The following is a 14587-nucleotide window of genomic DNA, read 5'->3' as shown; positions in this document are numbered from 1 at the left end:
TGTATGGACTACCTGAGACCAACTCGTATGATGCAGGTCTTGGAAGGCAAGAGGGGTAAGAATAGACTTGAGTGCACCTAGAAAGCTAGTATGCTATGATTTTCTACCTTGTTAAAGATTCTTACTTTAGGCACTTGGGACTTGGGCTTGAGTGAGAGGACCAACCAGTCTGATAGCTGTGAGCTGGCAACAGCAATTGGATGGCTTTGCAAACACTGATAGGCAGGACCTTGGGTATCTGGGAGGCTTTGTTTTGGGGCTGGGTATCTATATAGTGATCCTGCAGAGACAGATAGGCACCAAAGAAGCTTCAAGGACCTAAGCAAGCATACTTACTGAAGTCAGTGACTCATATCCATACAGAAAGTGTTCCGCTCCTGATTCAGGCCTTTATTATTTTAAACTCTTAATTAAGTCTCTTTGAACCCACAGGTGCAGCCACTTACTGATGCTTATTTGTTTTCTTTTATTTGTCACAGGCTTTCATTTACCAAAATATTTTAGGCAGACGATTGAACTAGAGGTATTTGAGGGGATTTTAATCTATTCTTGGAAACTGTGACCAACTTTGGTACTTTTCTGTTCTGTTCTCTGGACACTAATATGGGCATATGTTTGTAGGCAGGTCTCCGATGGGTGACTAGACCACTACCATTCCCATTTTACATGTTGATTTAAAGTTGATTATGTGTTTATGGTTGCTAAATTATTTCTTATGGAATAGTATTGTTTTTCTTTTTTCATTTTTCATTGAGTTGAAGTTTAATAGTCAAATGACAAATATTAAGAAAAAGAAAGTTTTCAGACATATGAGAAATGAATGAAATAGGATTCACATATTTTTTCATGTATGCCTACTGACTAGCCAAATATTTACAAATTTCAAATATGAACACAGTGAATATTATGTTCACTTTCATATGCATCAGTCATACAACTATTTTAACCACTCTCTTTCAAACCTTGATGTGCTGATTTTTTTCGTTGCTTTAATTTCTGTGAAGTTATTTCACAATACTTGAGCTGTTAAGTTATGCTTGCTAAGTTATTTCACTGTTAGTTAAGCTGTTTCATTTTATGATTTCTTAAAGCACTGTCTAGAATCCAGGCAGTTATGCAAATCACTGAACTTCAGTCATTGTGTTCTTTCTGTATCAATGAATAATTTTTTGGTTTGGGGTTTGTTTGGTTTTTGTTTTTTGGTTTTTTTGGGGTTTTTTTTGTTTGTTTTTTTTTTTTAGTTTTAGGGGGTTTTTTTAATCCAAACTAGAATAACTTGGACGGATTCAAAGGATATCTTATGGAGTAAAGCTTAGCATAGAGGCATAAGAAGGATAGGAGGCAACGGTAGCAAATGTTCATTCTGGTTTTGGCAGAGGAAGTTTCAATCCATCTCTCCGATTTGCAGGCTGATGTCCTCATCACTGAATGTGCAGAGAGAACACTGTTGTAGTTGTTTTGTTTTGTTTTATTTTATTAAATATGCCTGGAACCTAAATAAAATAATACATTTTTGTGTCAAAATATTTAAATGTTTTCTGTTCAAAGAAATTATTGGAAAAATCTCAAATGGTTTTCATAATTTTGTGGGAAGGGAGGTGGAGTAAGATAAGAAGCTGCAAAACTGACTGTGTGCTAGAACATAAATACACACAAAGTATAAATAAATTCTGTAATTTTTAGATTAAATTTTACTGTCAACTTCAAAAACATTTAATGCATGTCCTCTGTTTATTTTACAATTTAGCTGGGAAAGTTTGTAACTGTTCATTTTACTCTGAACTCCACTTGGAGGGAGTGCCATGCAGACTTTCTGAAAACTGAGATTTCTGATTTTATTATAATAAAAATGTTCACTAGTGATCATATTCAGAGAGTCTAAATTCAGCTTAAGTCTAGTGTTCTTTATTGTTTTCCTGTAGGTGATTGAAGATGTCTAGCCAGAAGGGAACAGTAGGTGCTGGGATTTATGGGAACTTTAAATAGCTAAAAATAATGGCTTATGCTGAATATATTTAGGTTCATCCTGGTCTTAAAATATTTTTGAGGCATGGCAAGTTGTGGGACGTTGAGAGTACTCTGCTATAGGTAAGGTAGCAAGATGTCTCCCTCCCTTCAGCTGCAGGACTCTCCCTAATAATGCTGGAAGTTAAAATGAATCATTTATGAGCATCAGTAGACACATGGGTGGGGCCTCTTTGTGAACTGGTATTTTGTTGATGCAATATGTGTGACAGCCTTTTAGTTCTGAATATAAATGTTACTGAGAGGAAATTAGGTTGGTTCACAGAGGAGATCAGCCAGACGTTGCAGTGCATCTTGCTGAGGAGCAGGTACCTCCACCAGGACTGTGCTTCAGATAGTAGTACATGTAGAAGAAAAATGGAAGGTGAGTGTCTTGAAACTTTACTATCACTTGACTCAAGCACTGAAAGTGGAAATAATTAAAAGGTCAGGTGTAAGGACAAAAAAAAAAAAAAAATTACATATTGCTGTGTGGAATCAAGTCTAGGGATTACTTCTATGGTTTAGATTTTATTTGTGGACTTAGTGAGAAAGAAAAAAAGATTTCTGGAAAAAACCTTTCTTTTTATAAAGTAAAAAGAGAATTACAGAGAAGAATTGGTGAAACGGTGAAACCACAGCCAATACTGAGAATAAGAAAGAGCATGGAAAAGAATACATTTTATTTCCAGCATAAACTACAAAGTACTAGTTTTCAGTATTCTCATGTTAGAAGCAATTATTTCACAATGGATACCTGAAGTATTCTATCTGGAATGAAGGCAAAATGTGAATTGATAGAGAAAACCCAGTGACTGGTGTTGAAGGTCGGGCTTCTACCAGAGAGAGAAAACCAGTGAGAGATGTGAAATTGATTAGCCTTTAGTATTTTCTCTGAGCTGCCTTTGCTTAAGAAGGCAATTGTTAGCTCCTTTGTGATCCAGTTGTGATAATTAACACTGATAAGCAAACTGTGGGCTGACTTTAGAGAACTTCCCTGGGAAACATGTAATATCTCAACTCCCTGATGTTCCGGTTCAGCTGGATTAATGAGTGGATGAAGTGTAGTTGTCTTGGTTTATAAACGCCTCCAGAGGATGGGCGAGGATCTATCAGGTTCTTTCAGTGTTCTTGACCACAGGAATTCATCATGTGTGCTATAATCACTTTTAATCCTTTCTGTTCAACCAGAACACTTTGCGTTATGGTTGACAACTCTCATTAAAGTATGAGATTTTCAGTTTAATTCTGTTACTCTTTCTTGTCAGCAGGTATGATGCATTCATGAGCAATAATGATGTAATGCATTGCCGTATTTTTTGGTTGTTGTTGATAGCGTGCATGTTTTTAATATGGGTAACACCCAGGTCTGCATTTATCTGCTGATCTTTACTGAAGGGCTGAATGACCAATTCATTACCAAATTTAAATGGTTAGATGAAAAATGAAATTATTTTTGTTCAAGGAAACAAACCAGAAAAAGCTGCTTTTTTTTTTTTTTTTCCTGCCCACGCTCCTCTCCCAATTCATTTCAATTATGATTTACTTCAGGATGTGATCCTGGGAAACTCCACTGGTTTATGTTAAAAGTGTCCCAGTCCCATGGGCTTAGCTATGAGTCTCCTTTTATGTGGATACACCCTGGTTCTGGATGGGAAAAATTAGTTTCCCCTAAATGCCAACTCTATATTCAATTTAGTGCCAATATAGTTAGAGAAGTTGCATTGTTTGGTTGTTCTGCAGGCTTAGCAGGACCAAACATAATCCTTTAGAATTAAAATAATATACAAGACTTTGTAGTTCAGTAAGCCCAATTTCCAAAACTGCTGAGAATCTGTGACTCCCATTGTCTTCAATTAGAGTGAAGCGCTTCTGAAAATAAAAAGTTGTATGCAAATAAGTAAAAAATGAGTGTTGCCACCCATCCTTCTGGCACCAGCATCATAATTACCCCTATGAAATGACTGATATCCAGGCAGGATGCCTAAGGGGGGATCAGCTAAGATTTTTGTCAAGCTAATCATAGCACTTGGGATAGATTGTCAGCATTTTTTTAAATGTCACAATTTGTGAGTATTTCCTTCTCCATTAAGTTCCTCAAAGATGTCTGCAAACCTTTTATGACTTTGGGAAATGCAGATTGAGACATTTGCATGCATATTTAACAGTATTTACAATTTTGGGGGATATTTATTCTTATCTATTTTTTTCATAACTCGTTTGGAGTGCCACTTAAGCTTTCAAACACCTACATTTGTTATCAAATCTTTTCAATTTACTTTATTATTTTATTGCTTGTATAAAAAACAACTCCCAACTGATAGCGTGTGCAAAACGTTTGTTGTCTAGCTGTGGTTGAAAAGTAACTGTAGACAGTGTGTTGTAATGTGGAGAGAATATTACAATGCAAAATCAATTTTTCAAGTAGAGACACCAATATCGTCCCTCAGCATCAGGTATTTATAAAGTGAGAAGGCACTATATCAAAGATGTGAAACTTGTAGCACAGCTTTATAAATCAAAGTGTTATACAAGTTTCCACCTGCAAGGGAAAGCTGGGGAAGTGGTGAACTTGTAAGGATATTTTTATGGATGTATGTCTCAATCTCAGTGTTGCTGAATTTTGAACAAACTCTTGAATGAATTTTTCAAAACAATTATCTCTTTCATCATTATCTCCTCTTTCATGTAATCTTGACCTCAGCCAATGATGCGAACTCAATTATCTGTTTTTTCCTTTGTGTTCCTTTCTCCATCCTGCAGTCATTGAGCTGGGAGAAGTCGACCTGAACTGTGCTTCCAACTGCCAAATTCATAATACCCATTTCTTCGGAACTGACAGACAGATAATAAGGAGAGGGCAAGCCTTCAGCTTTTATGCTCGCTTCCAAAATCGGGAATGGGATGACTCCGTGGACCAGGCCATTTTCACCGTGGAAACAGGTAGTCATTCCCAAACTCTGTGTAGTCTTTCCCAGTCCTTTGCTGGTAATTAATATTTCCCACAGTCTTCAGTGACAAATAATATCTACTCATTCATCTTCTGTGTGAAAAGACTACCTTCCCCTAACTCAGGCAGTTCTGCTAACACATAAATTTTTCTCACTCTACTACAGAAGTGACAAGTGAAAAAGAAATCCACCCTTGGGAGCTTTGCATTGCAGATGATGGCTAAGCAAATTACTTGCCTTTTACATGTGCTTTGTTTAGTCTGATTGAAGTTGTATTTATTTTCCTGAAAAGGCCTCAGACCCTGCGAATCAAATGAGACAAAATGTACCTTCCCAATGGGCAGATGTCTAGATCAAACCTGCTGGAGTGCTTCCTACAAAATTCATCAGCCAAAATGCATCAATATCAGCGTGTTTCCTCCCTCCAACGCCTGCATTGGCCGTTATATTCTCAATATGCAAATCACATCTTGTGGTCACACATATCAGCGATGTCTTGGAGATTTTTATGTCCTTTTTAACCCTTGGTGTGCAGGTAAGAACTCTAGTGATGATCAGATAGTTTTAAGAAAAATGCTAGTGATGAGTAAAAATGTTGAACATATTTATTACTTAGCTGTAATTAAGGGTAAGTAAGGTAAGTAAGGGATGGAGACACAGAAATAATGAGAAACAGGGAGGGATTTTGTTTTGTTATTTTTTATTTTTTCCTCCAAGTTCAAGCTAGTGTTTTGATTTGGTTTCTTAATGGTAGTAGGGATGTAGTGTAATTTTTTCCCCCCACTTTTACAATGTCTTGACAGGAAAAGAAGCAATGGGCACAAACTGAAATACAGGAGGTTTCCTCTGAACATCAGGAAGCACTTTTTTACTGTGAGGGTGACGGAGCACTGGCACAGGTTGCCTAGAGAGGTTGTAGAGTCTCCCTCCTTGGAGACATTCAAAAGCCGTCTGGACATGGTCTTGGGCAATTTGTTCCAGGTGTCCCTGATTGAGCAGGGGAGTTGGATCAGACGACCTCCAGAAGTCCCTTCCAACCTCAACCATTCTGTGATTCTGTGAATTCTGTGGTATCGCCATGAAATAATATAGTACAAATATAAATGAAATTCTGTATATCTGGTTCTGATAGCAAGGAATTCTGGAGTCTGTATGACCTTGCTAAAATCATTACATGGCAAATATTCACATTGTCTGTGCTTTTGATTTGATCAAAATCAGATACCCAACTCTAAGTGCACAGTGTGTGACTCCTAGAACAGCTTAGTGTGAAGATAAATTGCAAGCTCTGTAATTCAGCTGTACTACAGCAGGGAGAGACTTAATAAAGGTAATATCTAGCTGTAAGTAGAAATGAATTGTCTGTGAATGTTTAAAGAGCCTGCACCCTTGAAAATGTTTAGAAGTATAAAAATATAAATCAAAAACAGGTAGGAAAAGAAAGAGGGATCCAGTGAAGTAGAAGATACAGAAGTGCTAGAAATGTACATATTGTTTGACGGATAGCTCTTCATCTTTTCCAGATGACCCTGTATATATGGACAATCAGGCCCATAGAGATGAATACGTTCTGAATGAACATGGGATACTGTATGAAGGAGTTCATAAGCATATTACCTCTCGACCATGGCACTTTGGACAGGTATTTTTTGAAGACTTGTTCAGAAGTAGTTGTCATCCATATATGGATAAATGAAGTGTTATTCAGATTTTTTCAGAAATGCATGCTATGTTATGGAGTGCGAAAGGTTTTTAGGACCAGTCCAGACTATGCATGCACAAAACAAAATGTTTGAGAATCCCACTGTAGCCCAAACAACTGGAAGGAAGTTTTCTGTAGTAAAATTAAGGAAAATGCAGAATGTTCTTGGAAAAGGTGAAACAGAATATTATGCTTCTGAAGGAAAATTATTCCATTGGTCAAACATAAGCAAAAATGACATGTTTTTCCCTTTGATTTTCCTTCAGGCAGATAGACAAAACCATGCAGACCACTAAGAGCTGAGCTTGATTAAAAAAAAAGGGCATGGGAGGATAGAGGGCAGCTCATACACATGAAAAAGACTGGATTATTGACAAGAAAGGAACTTTATCAATGTCAGAATACCATGATGCCTGTGTTAACTTCTCTTTCCTCAGTTTGAAGATGGGATTCTGGATATCTGCTTGAAGATCCTAGACATGGGTGCGAGTTACCATCATGGCTCTGATCGTGACCATTGTTGGCGCAATGATCCTGTGCATGTCAGCATGGTGGTAAATCACATGGTAAGACCTCTAGTGGTGTGTGATCTCTGAATAGATTGGGTCACACTTCATTATTTTATAGAAGGACAAATTGCACTGTAATCTAACACAGTATGAGTAGCAGGGGAAATCCTTTCTGTGCTCAGATTCACAGGAAAAAACGAATTTGTAACACTTATGATATGCTTAGGATGTGAAGACACGGTCAGTTATTTGAAAAAGTTGGTTTTCTTTTCTCTTTCTAGATAAGCAGCCATACCACTAACAGTATCATGAAGATTCCAGAAAACAATGATTACCTGAAAGGAACAAAACCATTTTCCTGGAATGGAAGTGTCCCTATTCTTCAGCAGTGGTACAACGGCAGATGCAGGCCAGTCAGATATGCGTATTGTGGGTCTCTTGCTTCAGTAATGTGCACAGGTATGATATTTCAGTCTGCCCTTACCTAGTTATCCAAAAAGGAAAAGAGAAAACCAGAATCAAAACCCTCTGACCCTAAAAAGCACTGGATGAGTATTACTCATAAGCATTTTACTAGAAAAGAAATAGAATATTTTTCTCTTGTTATGATATGGCATGGCTCCTAACATGGTGTTTATTATCAACCTATTGCTTTCCTATACAGCGTGAATAGCAAGAAGGAAAGCAGTACTGTCTTTTCTGTGACCTTTATACTTTATACCATGCAGCTATCAATACTGCAACTTTTATTAAAATACAGAGCAAGTGCAGCATCCTCGAGCCAAAATTTATCCTTTGGGTGAGGTGTGAAGGATGAGAAAAAACACTAAGTTATGAACAGGAAGAAAAGACCTCTAGCAATGTCTCCTCCAAAACATAACAGCAGCAGGCTACTATCTTCTTTTACTGTAAAGGATGACATAATAGTGAACTAAAGTCTACAGACAAAAAATTTGTGTTCCAACTTTATACCATTTATTTACTGAACCTACTTCTACATTGAAGAAAACTAAATTGATATTCCTTAGATGAATCTATATGTACTACACTCTGTTTACAAAGAAAAAAAATGCAGTGTTTCATTAATGCAGGATCAGGTTCATTATTTCTGAACTTAAAACAGATCTGGTTTTGTTTGTTTTTTTTTTAAAGCTGGAAGAGTAACAAGCCGTTCCTTTCTGCTAGGTTCTTTTCAGACAGCTTTTCAACTACTAAAAAGAAGTTTTGAAGACAGAATCACTGCATCCCAAATATTTCCTCCTATTCATTGTGTTTATATAATTGCAAAGTAGAATATAGGAGAATTATTTATAAAATAAGTGAAGGATTTGCTTGATTAATTACCATTGGTAATGACTCATGAATATTTTTTTCCTTACAGTGATGAGGTGTTTGGGAATTCCAAGCCGCGTTGTCACGAACTTCTGTTTTCCATGCTCAATTGAGAATCCCCTTGGTATCAATGAGATTTTTGACTGTACTGGAAAAAACCTGTGTGGTAAAGACAAGCTATGGTAAATAAGAAATAAACAAGCTCTTTTGGTTTTGTCAAAAATTAAATGATAGAAAGACTAGTACAAATCTAGCAGATCAGTGTATCTCTTTCTTTGGTGTGGCAGTTTTTGTTAGGAAAATAAATTAGTTTAAAAAAAAGAACATTGGCACGTTATCAACTGAAAAAAAGGGCTATAAGAAGAATGTTTTGCAGTCAGGTCTGCAGGGTCCTGGAACAAATTTCCAGTCTGAGTGATATAAAGCAAAATAAACAACTCCTGTCCCCAAACATCATTAACAGTGTTAAGTCATAGAGAGTTTTCAGTCGATTAAAAGGTTCTCTCTGACATGGTTTTCCTCCATCGTAAGGCATTGAACTTGGTGATCCAAGAGATGTCTTTAATCCTATATTCCTGCATCCTATAGGCGATATCACTGCTGGAATGAATCTTGGATGGCTCGCAGAGACCTAAATCAATGCTGTGGTGATTGGCAGTGTCTGGATCCAACGCCTTTGGAAACGGGCAGAGGTAACTGTTTACTATAACTATAACTGTTTTCCTCAGCTTATGTTGTTGAGTTTCTCTACCATTCAGTTTACAACCTATTATAACATTTTTGTTACCTGGCTTAGGTTCAGCTTGCAGCGGTCCTACATGGGTTCGAAGCATCAGAGAAGGGGAACTGGACTTGGACTATGATGGTCATCATGTGTTTTCTCGAGTAAATTCAAACTACGTTGGCTGGCTTTCCCAAAACAATGCCAAAAAAACAAAATTTTTCTGTGACGCTTGGCCATGCGGACAACATCTAATCACCAAGAGTGTTGGCAGTGAGCAATTTGAAGATATCACTGGGACTTACAAGTATGAACTAGGTATGATGGAAAGTCATTAAATGGGTTAGAGGAAATTTTAAATGATAATCATATAAAACTATCAATCCTGTGTTAAAATGAGTAGAACAATTTGAGGTTGTCTCTTTTTGAGAAAGAGGAAGATGCCTTTCTGTTCAAAGACCTTGATTCTTAAACTTCTAAACATATTTAGACATATTTAGATGATTCAAACAAAACACATGGTAATTTCATCCATTTAGGATAGGATAGGATATTTCAGTTGGAAGGGACCTACAACAATCTACTAGTCCAACTGCCTGACCACTTTGGGGCTGACTAAAAGTTCAAACATGTTATTAAGGGCATTGTCCAAATGCCTCTTTTTAAGGCGCTGACAGGCTTAGGGCATCGACCACGTCTCTAGGAAGCCTGTTCCAGTGTTTGACCACCCTCTTGGTAAAGAAATGCTTCCTAATGTCAAGTCTAAAACTCCCTTGACGCAGCTTTAAGCCGTTCCCACGTGTCCTGTCACTGGATACCAGGGAGAAGAGATCAGCACCTCCCTCTCCACTTCCCCTCCTCAGGAAGCTGTAGAGAGCAATGAGGTTGCCCCTCAGCCTCCTTTTCTCCAAACTAGATAAACGCAAAATCCTTAGCCGTTCCTCACAAGACATGCCTTCTAGCCCTTTTAATACCACTATTCGTATGTACATGTTTTGGTCTCACCTGTATGGTAGTTTAAAATATTAGCAGACTTCATATCATCTTTTTAGATGATATAAACCTATTTAGATGATATAAACCCTAATTTCTTTTAAACCCAGGATTAACTTCTTACTTGTTGCTTCTTGTACGAGGTCTGTCAGAAAATATGCTTACTTACTAAACTCATGCATTATTAGGATATTCTACTTGTTCTTACTTTGGGCTACTGATTACTGATTTTCATTTTCCAGTAGTAGGGAGGAGTTCAACCAGCAAAATTGCCTAAAGGAATGAAGAGTGGATCACAGCTGATTGTAAAATTGCAAGCTCTGGGGGTTTTTTTGAACAGGAACAAAAAAGAAAACAATTGATAGTTTCGTTTGAATGGTGTGTTTTGCCTTTTAAGAGACATGGTAGCATTTCATATTCACCCTAACCCTTATAAAGAGTTATATTTTGAATTTTGCATGAACTATACATTTTGAGATCTACATGACCACTTTTAAATTTAACTAATAAAAGTAAAATTTTTTAAAAATATTTTTCTGAGATATTTATTTTCTTCTATGCAGTCATACTACCGAATCTTGTGTTTCATTATCTGGTGGATTGGTTCTACACCAAGTCACTACATTAGGTTTAAGGAAGGAGGAGGAAGAAATTTAATTATCTTTATTATTTGAGTAGATAAGACTTCTTGTGCCTCCAGCAGATTCATTATCATGTATGTTCTTCAACAGGTTCTGTGAAAAACAAAGAAGCCTATTACCGGGCTTACAGAAGAATTCATCCAGGGTACTGCAATGCTTCCAACTGTCATATTGAGAGAGAGTTATCATCCCTGAAAAACCCATTTTTGAGTGACTCTGGTATTAACATGAGGTTAAAGATGGCTAACTGCCCAATGTATGGTGAAGATGTCCAACTGCACTGGTTGCTTGAAAATTTGCGTAGTGAAAACAAAAACCTGAAGTTTAATTTGTGCGCACAAATAATAACCTACAGTGGTTGCCCAATGGACCAATTTTGGAAAGACAGTGTGAATGTCACATTGGGTCCGAGGGAAGGTAAGAAGGTGAATTTGTCTAATACCCTTTTGTCCACTGTTCTTTTCAGGAGATAGATTGTTTTTTAGGATTAGTGGAGACTTCCTAATAGTGGTGGGAAGTGAAATGAATACAATGTTAAATACTGACAGCTGAATTCACTTTTGGGCGATCACTCAAAAATCAACACAGTGTCAATACCACATGTATAGTGACAGGTAAATCATAGTCTTTCCTTAAGTTCTCAAGGCTTAGAGATTCTTCTGATCATTTAAAAAATTATTTCTGCTGAAAGTTCAATTCTGGATCCTATATTCAATGCAAAGATAAAGTTGCAGCTGTCTATCAGAAAAGCAATTTGTTTCCTTTGGCTAGAAGATATTAGCCAGTGTAAAACATTTGTTTTGAGCACTAAAGCAATTATTTCTAGATATACCATATCCTGGGAAGTGCAAAGGTGTATCAGAACATAAACACTTGTTTTCTTGGTTAATATCTTTTTCTGGAAGAAAAATGATCCTTTTAATTAAAACACATCATTATAAGATGAAATTTCATACCTGATATTAACATTCTGTTTACCAAGCTTTAATTTGGCTACTTTTGAATTATTGCTTTAAGACTTACACTGGAATGAAAGTTTCCAAATTTTGAAGAATAATAATAAACCAACCTCCTTGTAAATGCACTGATGTAATTATACTAACTGAAAACTGTGAAGCTGGTTGTTGAAGGTAGCAATGTATCACCCTAAGCCAGGAAAAATCATGTCTGTTTTCAAAGATGCTGTGATAACTTAATATTTAATTAAGCCATTGTAAGTGACAGTTAAACTTTAGGAGGAAGGAAAGTGGAAACATTAGCCAAAAAATCAGGAAAAAATAATTAAAATAAATTTGTTTTACAGTGAAAAAAATTCCACTGTGTATATCATATAGTCAATATGGACCTTATCTCTGTGATCACAACATTATGAAAGTAGTTGCTGTCTCAGACCCAGAGTGTGGAGAAGTTCTGATGGTGAGCCGGGATATCGTGGTCAACAGGCCACCTGTTATTGTAAAGGTAAAGAACTTTAATTATAGAATTTGTGATCTAAGGAGCAGACTTAGGGACTCTTATTGGCCACTTTCTAGGTACAATGCCGATAAACTTGAAATTCTTTCTTTTTTTATTTTCTTTTATTGTCTTTTTTATTTTAGCAAGATCAGTATGATTTTAAATCTATAACAGTTGATTTAGAGAGATGGATAGAGTTCACAGAAGTAAATCAGAAAGAAAGACGTATGAATAATCCTTTTTCTTTCTTTTTTTTTTTTCTTACATTTGTTTACTTCATTGTTAATTTTGTAAGGGTTGCAAAACATAAAATGTGTTTGCTTATTTTCTGACTAGCTACTGAGCCAGCCCAGGCTGAAAGTACCATGTACTGCAGAGATCTCCTTCTGCAATCCTCTTCAGGAAGATATGAAGAACTGCGTAATGACGTTAGAAGGCTGTGGTTTATTCAAAGAGCCGATGACCATTGAGTAAGATCATAAATTATTTAAATGGGGATAATATTGGTTGACTAAGGTGTGCTAGATCAGAGCAGGTTTTGAGGAAGACAATAGTTCTGATATTTTTGGTGTTTACGACCTGAACAGGACTTTTTGCCCCGTATTACTTTGAGACTCCATTAAAAGCCTCATTCCTCTTGAAACTGATGGATCATTTAGAGCTGGCAAGATACGCTGCTGCTTCACTTTTCTCAAGATTTAAGTGTGTGTTTCAAATTTCTGTCTGAAAGGGAAAACACTCTTTTCTTTACAAGAAATTCTAGCTGGGTCCCCCATCCCTTATAATCCTTTTGAGTTTATAATAGCATTCCTCTACATATTCATGAACTGGCACCACATACGTGAACAATTAGAAAACGACAGTGAAAAATAGCGATATGCACTCTAAGTGCATAATACGTTAATCACAGGAAGCTGGAAACATCCTAGGAAAAGTAGCTGTTCATTAATATGCATTGCTGTTCTTCATGACAAGGAGAACTGACAGAAGTATGACTAGTTTTGAGGGGAAGCAATTAGGAATTGTTCTCACTGAATAATAATGAACTCAATTCCACAAAGCTGCCCGATCCAACTTAGAATACTGGAAATGGGAAGCAGTAAATACATCTTTGAGGCAGAAGGGTGCTACGTTTTTGAAGAATTCAAGAAAGTACCATGAATGAATTTCCAGTTCCAATTACAGAACCGACTATGGGAGTTTTCCAAATCTTCTATTGGGACAGAAGTTGTTACCATGCTTTTCACAACACAGAATGTGTTTTTCTAGAGGAAGGCAAAAATAACAAAGTTGTCATAACAGTTTGTCTCTGAAAACATGTTGTAACAAATCAAACCTAATTGTCTGCCCTCATCTTGTAGTGCTTCAGGTCTCTGAGCTACCCAGGGTCCTAAATCTTTTCCTTCTCTTGATCCAGTTTGGGAACGCTGGCATCCAACCAACAGGCACGGACCATCGTAGAGTTCACGCCTTACAGGCTTGGCAGCCACCGGCTCCTGGCCAACTTCGGATGCCACAAGTTTGCCTACTGCAAGGGATGCGCCAAGGCCGAAGTGTGTTGCCCTGCAGGCCAGAACGGCACCCTGCCCGTCAGCCAGAACGGGTCACTCCCGGTGTGTGAGAATGGCTCCCACCCCATGAACAGCTCTGGGCCTGTCCCTGTGGCAGACCCTGCGTTCAACTCCATGTGTGAATATATATGTATCCCAGTGTGCAACCCAAACTGCAGTGCAGGGGGCCAGCCTGTGTACGACTTCGTGTACCTCCCTGCAGGCCATCCCCTATGCAACTCCATCTGCAACCAAGGCTTCAATCCAAGTGCCAATCCTGGTTTCGACCTGGGATGTGACCCTGGCTTCCGTGTCATATGCGAGACTGTGCCTCCAGCTGCATGCGCCCCGATGCCTCCGTCTGTGTACGGCTCCATGCCTGCCCCAACATCCAACCCCGTGTGCCCCCCTATGCCTCACGTGGTGTTTGAGACAGGTCCTGCTCCTGCACACCAGCCTGGAGGCGGAGGGGGGCCGATGTCCTACTCTGTCTCTGTCCCCGCAAATAATGCGGTGAGTGCCCTGCTGACCCACTTCATGGCTGGCTCCGGTCCCACTGCGGCAACCCAGGCAGTCCCTACCCATTTGTCTGCTCCGCCATCCCACCCCGTGTGCTCTCCGGTAGCCCACACTGTCGGCAGTCCCATGGCACCACCAGCTCCCCTTTCAGTGCCTGCTGCCTCCATCTCGCACGTCGTTTGTGGCTCCACGCCCTCTCCCACCACCCAG

At 38.2% G+C, this 14587-nt stretch overlaps 1 protein-coding gene across 1 annotated transcript; it reads left to right on the top strand.

Moving 5' to 3' along the window:
• Positions 1-2382: 2382 nt before the first annotated feature.
• LOC104080671 (protein-glutamine gamma-glutamyltransferase 5-like) lies at positions 2383-14371 on the top strand (the record flags this gene model as incomplete). Its single annotated transcript, XM_009583148.1, has 13 exons — positions 2383-2389; positions 4768-4947; positions 5248-5490; positions 6479-6597; positions 7095-7223; positions 7448-7625; positions 8548-8680; positions 9087-9190; positions 9295-9537; positions 10944-11270; positions 12157-12314; positions 12645-12778; positions 13726-14371. Coding segments are annotated over exons 1-13 (2601 nt in total), but the record flags the coding sequence as incomplete, so codon positions are not given.
• Between the last annotated feature and the right edge of the window lie 216 nt (positions 14372-14587).

The sequence above is a fragment of the Fulmarus glacialis genome, unplaced genomic scaffold, assembly GCF_000690835.1.
Source record: "Fulmarus glacialis isolate BGI_N327 unplaced genomic scaffold, ASM69083v1 scaffold3918, whole genome shotgun sequence".
Classification (NCBI taxonomy): domain Eukaryota; kingdom Metazoa; phylum Chordata; class Aves; order Procellariiformes; family Procellariidae; genus Fulmarus; species Fulmarus glacialis.
Note: the sequence above shows the minus strand (reverse complement) of the source record. Positions and strands in the feature narration are given on the sequence as shown.